The sequence below is a fragment of the Cynoglossus semilaevis genome, chromosome Z (assembly GCF_000523025.1).
Source record: "Cynoglossus semilaevis isolate Cse_v1.0 chromosome Z, Cse_v1.0, whole genome shotgun sequence".
NCBI classification, from domain to species: domain Eukaryota; kingdom Metazoa; phylum Chordata; class Actinopteri; order Pleuronectiformes; family Cynoglossidae; genus Cynoglossus; species Cynoglossus semilaevis.
The window spans coordinates 11,120,374-11,129,846 of record NC_024328.1 but is presented as its reverse complement, the minus strand read 5'-3'; the positions used below and the strand labels follow the sequence as shown (position 1 = coordinate 11,129,846).

Sequence of the window (9,473 nt, the reverse complement as noted above, 5' to 3'; positions counted from 1 at the left end):
GAAAGAGTGACTACATTCACTTTTACTGAAGAAATATTTTACATAAGGTATCATAAGGTATGACATGATGTCACACTAGTCACAAGTTTGGGAGTGAACTGGGACTGATGTGACTGTGTATGGGTCACATTTGAAAAAAAAAGTGTATTTGTCAGACTTTGCAACACAAACTTTCATACAAAATATACCAAAAATGGTAAAGCCTAAAAACCACACAGTTTAGATATCATGATAAAGGCCATGACTAGCATCATTTCATATAGATAACTTACCCTAAAATAACTGTAAGCAGCGTTGGTTCCTGCGAATCCTCTGACGAACTCTAGCTTTCTCAAAGGAACCATCAAGTCTGTGTGGGTGTATTTCCTTCAAGACTAGTGCTAGCAACCCATCCATCTATCCATCATCAACCTCTTATCCGAGGCCGGGTCGCGGGGGCAACAGTCTGAGCAGGGACGCCCAGACTTCCCTCTCCCTCGACACTTCCTCCAGCTCTTCTGGGGGGACCTCAAGGCGTTCCCAGGCCAGCCGAGTGACGCAGTCACTCGAGCGTGTCCTAGGTCTTCCCCTAGGTCTCCTCCCAGAGGGACAGGAACCGAGCACCTCCCGAGGCGTCCGGGGGGCATGCGATGTAAATGCCCAAGCCACCTCAGCTGACTCCTCTCGATGTGGAGAAGCAGCGGCTCTACTTCGAGCTCCTCTCGTGTGACAGAGCTCCTCACCCTATCTCTAAGGGAGCGCTCTGCCACCCTGCGGAGAAAGCTCATTTCAGCCGTTTGTATCCGGGATTTCTTCTTTAGGTCGTGAACCAGAGCTCATGACCAAAGGTGAGGGTATGAATGTAGATCGACTGGTAAATCGAGAGTTTTGCCTTTCGGCTCTCTTCACCACAACGGACCGTTACAGTGACCGCATTACTGCAGCCGCTGGACCGATCCGCCTGTTAATCCCACGTTCCATCCTACCGTCACTCGTGAACAAAACCCCAAGATACTTAAACTCCTCCACCTGAGGCAGGACATCCTCCCCAACCCAGAGGGTGCAAACCTCCCGACGACATCCTCAGTCGAGGTCAACAGCCCTACCCCGCTGTAATCATTCCTGAGGCGCCAGATGGTTTGCCAGAATTTTTTCGAGGCCGACCGGTAGTCCTCCTCCATGGCCTTCCCGAACTTTTCCCAGACCCAGAGTTATTGCTTCCACGACTACCCGAGCCGCAGTCCGCTTGACCTGCCTGTACCGGTTGGCTGCCTCAGGAGTCCCACAAACCAACCAGGCTCGATAGGACTCCTTCTTAAGCTTACGACTTCTCTTACCTCCGGTGTCCACCAGAACATAGTCCACTCAGACTCGATGTCTCCAGCCTCCCTCGTAACCTGTTCAAAGCTCTCCCGGAGGTGGGAGTTGAAGGCCCCCCTCACCGGGATTCCACCAGACGTTCCCAACCGACCCTCACGATACGCTTGTGTCTGCCAGGTCTATCCAGCTTTGCCCCCTGTAAGCAGAACCAACTCACCACCAGGTGGTGATCAGTTGACAGCTCAGCCCCTCTCTTCACCCTAGTGTCCAATACATACGGCCGGATGTCAGATGACACAACTACAAAGTCGATCATTGACCTCCGGCCTAGGGTGTCCTGGTGCCAAGTGCACTGATGGACACCTTTATGTTTGAACATGGTGTTTGTTATGGACAAACTGTGACTAGCACAGAAGTCCAATAACAAAACACCACTCGGATTTAGATCGGGGAGGCCGTTCTTCCCAATTACGCCCCTCCCGGTGTCACTGTCGCTGCCCATGTGGGCGTTGAAGTCCGCCAACAGGACGATGGAATCCCCAGGAGGAGCACTGTCCAGTATCCCTCCCAGTGTCTGCTAGAAGGCTGGGTATTCTACACTGCTATTTGGCCCGTAGGCCGAAACAACAGTGAGACACCTATCCCTGGCCCGAAGGCGCAGGGAAGCAACCCTCTTGCTCAGTGGGGAGAACTCCAACACACGACTGGCAAGCTGGGGAGCTATAAGCAAGCCTACACCAGCACGCAGCCTCGCACCGTGAGCAACTCCAGAGTAGAAGGAGTTGGGTCCCAGAGCCCAAACTGTGCGTGGAGGTGAGCCCGACTATATCTTGTCGGTATCACTGTCGGCTCAAACCTCCCGCACGAGCTCAGGCTATTTTCCCCCCAGCGAGGTGACATTCCATGTCCCCATAGCCAGACTGGTTGTCCAAGGATTGGGCCGTCGGGGTCTCCGCCCACAACCTCCACCCAAATTACAAGGCACCGGCCCCTTGTGGGGCTTCCTGCGGGTGGTGGGCCCACTGGAAAGCGGGCTCACGTCGCTTGTTCGGGCTGAGCCCGGCCGAGTCCCGTGATTTTTTTCATCAAGGGGGGAGTTTGAACCGCTATTTGTCTGATCCGTCGCCTAGGACCTGTTTGCCTTGGCAGACCCTACCAGGGGCGTTAAGCCCCCGACAACATAGCTCCTAGGTTCTTTCAGATACTCAAACCCCTCCACCACGTTAAGGTTGCGGTTCAAGGAGGAGTGCTAGCAACCCGTATATTATAAATGTCCGCAGGGTCGTTTGCCTCCTAACTGGAGAAGCAGCTATCTCATTCGACCACTCTCTTGTGTACACATTCGAATTACTTTCATTTACGTTTTTCCAAACACTTTTTCTATGAGATGCCAAATTTTTCAAATGAAGACGGTGCTCACACCACCTGGCTAGAACATCCATCCAATATCCGACCGATTACAGCGTAGATAGGGACTGCCACCAAAAAACATACATGTACATTCTATTTCTTGCTGTTTTTCATACGTGTAATTGAAAATTGTATTTTAATAATTATTACCTTTATTATTAACAACAAAAGCTTGTTTAATGACTATCACTTGAAATATACCTGTTTATTTTAATTTAACTCCACTGACTGAAAAAGTAGTCCGGTTCGATACGCGCAGCACTCTAACTACATTGGCCTCAAAAGACTTTATCTTAGAGAAGACTTAGAGAAGTTTCCATTTGAAACTAAATCTGCAATTTCGAGTTTATGTTTTTCAGTAGCTTTCATCATTAAATTAGAACTTGCTTACTAGAGGTAGATTGAAGCTTCATGGTAATTCTGTGATTGATATTTGCGCATAGTTTGGCAAACATGTCTCAGCCTGGAGGTGACAGTCGGTTCTGTCGGATTTGTATTTGTCGTATTTTTCCATTTAGTGATTAATTTAGTTATTTACACTTTAAATACAGCAAATGTCGTTCATATTTACATCTGAAATGCAGTTTGTGTGTAGTGTGTACTATTCTTATGGGTGGATTACACCTGTCGGATCAATATACATAAAGGTTTTTTTTCATGTATACCATATATATATATATATACACCACATTGAATAAAACAAGTACATTAATCAAAAAGTGAATTTTACTCAACAATGCGTCTCAAAGTACCTCCACCAGCCTGTGTTTATTAGTGATGCCACACAAGGCCGTGCAGATTCAGGATGTAGTATACAATATGGGGCACGAAAAAAGGGCAGAACTGTAACTAAGCTACATAAATATTTATTTGTTTGAAAAGCTACATCTGCGATGAAAACAGTTTCAAGTAAAAAAAAAGTCATACATCAATAATATTGCAAAAAAAGAATTAGCTTTATTGACTTCAGCATGATTTTATGAAGATTTTTAGCATCCATTAGTAGCCAGTATAAAATAAAGCATATCTCATGTTATTCAAATACAGTATATGTTAATATGAAAAAAAGTAATAAATATGACCCTGAATTGAATGACTGATCAAATACAGCCCTTAATTAACACAAATTAAACTTTAACATTTTACTGTCACAGAACCAATAAATATACATAAATAACATTTGCTTTAAAAATATAATTTAAATAATACAGTAAAGCAGCAGTAAATGTAGAAATTACTTTCTACATTTCCACATTTTTGTAACTTAATGGGAACCTAAATAAAAGGTACAGTATTAGAAAATCCATCTTTCACAGCAGTCTTAATACATTGTATAAAAGTTAGAAAAACATTTACATATTAACCCCCCACCCCCATCAATCAGTACCAGTCTTCCTACTGTGGCATAAATGAATAAAATATAAATTTATTAAAAATACATTTGCCTTGCTGTGTCCCCATCACAATAGCCAGTTTTTCACAGTTATGATAATCCAGTCTTAGACTTCAGTTTCTTTATTCCTTTGCTTATCCGTTTTTGATGTCCCTTACACAAGCGCTTTGTTTCTTTGAGAACACCTAGCACTTGTGTTAGCCACTCGTTCAGTCTGGAAATCACACTCCATCCATATTCCTTTATAGCAAAAATATGGTCGCCACATGGGTCCTGTGGCCCCAGTGTTGGTGCCACAGGATCCTCTTGGTCAATGTTCTTGAGAATTATTTTTATTTTAGTCACGAGGAAGCTGAGGTATTGCTTGACATATCGCAGGGAATTGCTTAGAGACTGATTTTCCGAAATCCTAGTCTGACATCTTTCTACGTTTGAGATGTGCAAATTAAACAGCAGAGTTTTGACATAAACGTCCTGCAATTTTTCTGTAACGCTGCTTCCAGATATACTGGAGTTGAGAATGTCCTCACTGATGTAGTTAATCCCGGGTCCAATAATTTTTTTCTGTGGGATAAAAATATATGCATTATTGAAAATATTTTTTATTCTTTATTCAAGAAGCAATAAATGCAAACCAGGAGGAATTCTTAAATACATTTTTTTTTTCAATTAAATACTTAAGTCTCAGAGGGACAAAAACATCTGTGGTAAAACAAAGATCAACCAGGACCATAAGAATGAATGCATTATTGTGGTAATTAAGTAATATTAATCTTTTGTTACACTTTTATTGCACACACTATTCAGTGTATCCATTAAATCTACCATCAGTCCACCTATCGTTGCTCTAACACACAGTGGGAACAAATGTCATTTGCACCTATTGAAAATACATGATTGTTTTCCCGAGTCTACTTTAGTGAAACGACCCCGTGTTACAGCAACGATACGTGGACGGACGGTGCAATTCTACGATAAACACTTCAAAATTGTAATTCAGATAAAAACTTATAAAAAATAAAAAATAATTTTAACGAGTAATTTGTTCATTTTGACAACGCTAATATATGCACGCATATACTGTACACACATGACAGTATTGAGTGTGGTGGCACTTACATACGTCTCCAGCAGTTCGTCAGCTCGGTGTCGTAGAAGAGTTGTCAGAAACGTAGTATTTTCCACTTCCGCGCATTCAAAGTGAATTGAAGTCGACGACACACATCTCCATAGGAGGATCAGGGTCACGTGTAGAAGTACTGCGAAAAGGTCACAAGACAGTGAGTATCTAACCTGAGATAGTGCCCATGAAAAACGTTACGTCACTATTAGAGCAGCTAATTTGTTTTAACCCTAGAACAAGGAAACCGAATAAATCGATGCAATCACCGGTATATATTTTAAAACTAATATTTGTAATTTTAGTTGAAAAACAAAACTGAATTGATTTTTTCATTTTCACCATAAAGTGGATTCATTTCATCAAGACGTAAAAATATTATTTTAAAAACGTTTTAAGAACACTTTATAACGTCAACCGTTCTGTCTAAATTCCGTGTAAAATTATTGTTGAGAAAGAATAAAACGTAATAGAGTCTGAAATTAACAGGTAGACGTAGTGTCTTTCATTAAAACCAAATCAAATAATATTGCTTCCAAAATTCACCAATATTCCTTTTTTGTTAGTTTGAATGAAAATAAATGAAAACATTTGTTATGTCAGACATGGTGGCCTGTTGCATTCTAGAATCTAGAGTGATCTAGAATGATTATTTTCTTGTGAAAATCTAATATAACAGCTTGCTCAACTGTACTTAAAAAGGTAACACACATATGCAGTATATATTATAAATAAAAATAATGGTCTACATAATAAATGCTAATGATAGAACTTCGACGTAAATATGCTGTGATATAATGGAAAATGAAGATATTTACCAAGATATTTTAAAACTCCATATGGTTTATGGTCCATGGTGGCTGTAGTAGCACCGTCTCTTTAGAAGGTACAGTTAATCAATAGTCATCAACACTTGCTTTTATATAGTGATATGCAGTCATCTACACCCACTCATTCTAACACACCCACAGAGTGAAAAGAATTTACAAAAATTCCACTTTTTCTCACTCATGTCATGACAAGGTGTTCCTTTAGTTAACCTCAGAGGTGTGACCTAAGTGTCTGATCATCCGGCAAGATATACAGTGAGTATCTAAATGTGAAAGTAATTGACTAAATATCTGTTGGTATATATAAATGAGTATGAATGAAATAAATGACTAAAAAAAGGAAAACAAAGCAGGACATGTATATAAACATGTTAATTAAAAGAAGAAATTACACATATACAACGATATATACATATATACCAGGGATGTCCGATATTAACTTTTTGCAGATATCCGATATTGTCTAAACACTTATTTTCCGATTTCGATAACATCTGGTACCTATATATAAGGCCTGGTAATATTGTACAGATTTATTTATCTGTACAAACCACTGTATGAGATTGTATATAATCGAGTAGTCTTTCCATCATTTTAGTCTTTCCTCGTCAAGAGTTTGCTCTGTCCTTCTTCAGTTGCACGTGTCCTTAAGATGTGCAATATGCCTATTGGACATCCCCGATTCAAGCAAAACAGGATGACTACTTCATAAGAATATTTTCTGCCCACGTCAAAGAGTTGACTAATTTTAAAGTCACAGTTGCTTTACCGTTAACCTCCATGTAATTCCGTTGAACTCTACACACAAGTACTTTCAACGTTATTTATTGAACATCAAAGCACAAAAAATTGCAAATGTGTACAGAATACTTTTTTTTTTCCAAAATGTACAAAATGTAGTTGTACCCAGGTAAAATTATGGCGTGACACTGGCATCAACTGTGCAAATTACTGAGAACACAAGACATAGAGTAGTATTATTGACCTCGGGTTAAAGCTAAGATAAAGAAATGTTGACCTATAAAAAAAAAAGAGAAAGAAAAATCAATACTGACCTGTTTTAATATAATACAACAAATGACAAAAGCAAAAATGGTAATTAAAAAAAAATAAGTTTCAACGTGGACACAAGTTAACGGTTGCCGCGCACGTCCCTCAAAAAAAAAAGAAATTGCTACCATTATTATTACTACAGTTATTAATGGAACACTTAGCTGTCCGTAGCATAGATTCTCGTTGAACGTTCTCTACATCTGACTTTGTGCTCGAGGGTTAGAACATGCATAGGTCTACGTGGTCGGTAGTGATGCTGGATTCTGCTGTGCTTGGGCAGACGTATTGGTTTGTGTTGACGAAGAGCATCCCACCGTGGTGAGGTGCTTCTGGCGATGGTGAGTTCACAGAGGTTAATACTGCTGGTAATGCAGTGCTTATGTTAGAGGCACAGAGTTAAAGCCCCGAGTCCTTCTGCTCTGCCACCCCTGTTCAAGTGGAGATGGAGAGAGAGAGAGAGGGAGAGGAGAGAGAGAAAGAGGAAAAGGGAGTTAGGGAGGGAGGGAAGGAGAGAGAGAGAAAGAGAGAAAGAGAGAGAGAGAGAGTGTGTGTGTGTGCGTGTTAGGGTACGCACTCCTCCATTCCAGGGCTCAGCTTGCGGCTGGTTCTTTTCTCTGATGGTGTAGCATGTCTCTCACACTTACTATGTCCTCTTCAGGGACCTACAAAATAAAAAGTCAAATAATCCTTTATTTTAATTAATGTTAAAAAACGCTACCTGGAGAGAAAAAGGAGGAGGAAGTGTCAAAGTTTTTAAATGACTCCCCCCCCCCCCCCCCCCGTGCACTCAAACACCTGCTGCATCAACAAACTGTGGGAGAGAAAGTGATTGGATAAAAGTCAAGTGTATGAAGGATAGTCACTGTGAAGATGCAGGAAAAAAATGAGTCAAATAATTCTCTGCACCTAATGAGAATAGTTTTGGGCTGTGGGAAGAAAGGGGAGTAACTGGGGAGAACATATTTTTCTGACACGTCATTGATTCCACCACACAGATAATGATTTTAACACTTATGTCAGTTGGTTTTAAAAAAAGCAAACGATATGTTTTCCTCAGATTACACGGGAAGGGGGAAATGCAGATTCACATGAATCTGTTTTATTCATGTGAATCTGTGAGCCTGACAATGTATCATCATGATCTGCTTGATCATCTGTATCATCATCAGCCAGCAGCTTTAGTCTTATCATTCCACGCTGTAACACTAGCCTCTGATGTTGACACTACATTATTCTTTTTACAATTACAATTACAGTTTGATCAAACCGCCTATCCTGGCACTTTGGCCCAGAATGTCTCTGTCTTTGTTGTGGAACCTCAGGGTTCACCTTCTGGGCAAGAACGAATTCCGGTTAGGGCGGTTGGTACCTTCCAGTGGACTCACCACCTGCAGGAAGGTTCAAGGGGGTTGGTACGGTGCAGTGTGATTTGGGTGGCGGTCAGAGAGACTGCTGCCCCCATGACCCGGTAAGGGGTAAGCGGATGAAAATGGATGGATGGCTGGATGGATGGATAAACCCCCTATTCCCAGCCATAACCCCACATGTCATATACTTTTTCTTTCTTTTTGTTATAATTACCCACACAGAATGCACTGGACTAACATGTTGGCCCATGAGTCTCTGTGCTTGCTCCCCTCCTAGACCCCATGGATGCTGTACTGGATCCATGATCTCCTCCATACTCCTGCCTCCACCTTTGCTGCTGTTATCTGTATATTGAAACTCGAACTGTATATAGATATTATTTACAGTTCCAGTTGAAAATCTATCCATCCATCTATCTATCTATCTACAGTATCTATCTATCTATCTATACATCCATCCATCTATCTATCTATCTACAGTATCAATCTATCTATCTACAGTATCAATCTATCTATCTACAGTATCTATCTACAGTATCTATCTACAGTATCTATCTATCTATCTATCTATACATCCATCCATCTATCTATCCATCCATGTATCTATTACATATTTGGGAATGACCTCATCACTAATTCACAGAGCCACGGAGATAAACTCAAAGTGTAACAGGTCTGTGCTGACGACTCTGTTCAAGGCCAATAAAATCAGTATCTATTAAAACCTTTTGCTGTGGTTCATATAACGGGATGGGATATTGACGTCAGATCCTTGTCAATGTCCCCCTGACGACATCTGTACATAGATGACAGTTATTCTCAGAAGTGATCTAACACAAGTTTCACCAACCTCAAGATAAGCTTGAGTTCTAAAGTGGAAGTTCTACAATTAGGTGACTAACAGGTGACCGCAAGTGGAACAACACTGTCAACGTAACTCTGTTTGAGTTCAACCTTCCCTTTCAACTCCCTTTAGGAAGTGGGTCAAAGACTTTAGGTTA

At 41.1% G+C, this 9,473-nt stretch overlaps 1 protein-coding gene and 1 long non-coding RNA gene across 3 annotated transcripts in view; both read right to left on the bottom strand.

Moving 5' to 3' along the window:
• Nucleotides 1–4,443: 4,443 nt before the first annotated feature.
• On the bottom strand, nucleotides 4,444–5,768 carry LOC107990255 (uncharacterized). The gene is made up of 2 exons (XR_001761803.2): nucleotides 5,222–5,768; nucleotides 4,444–4,666 (listed from the first exon to the last, which is right to left on the bottom strand). It is a non-coding gene; the product is annotated as an uncharacterized LOC107990255 (long non-coding RNA).
• Nucleotides 5,769–6,861: 1,093 nt separating this feature from the next.
• The window catches only part of castor1 (cytosolic arginine sensor for mTORC1 subunit 1), a 20,622-nt gene continuing 18,010 nt past the window's right edge, over nucleotides 6,862–9,473 (bottom strand). For both annotated transcript variants that reach the window (XM_008336249.3, XM_025053366.1), the window contains one exon: nucleotides 6,862–7,767. In XM_008336249.3, the coding sequence (XP_008334471.1) occupies nucleotides 7,696–7,767 (72 nt within the window). In that variant the 3' untranslated portion in view covers nucleotides 6,862–7,695. The remainder of the gene's footprint in view (nucleotides 7,768–9,473) is intronic.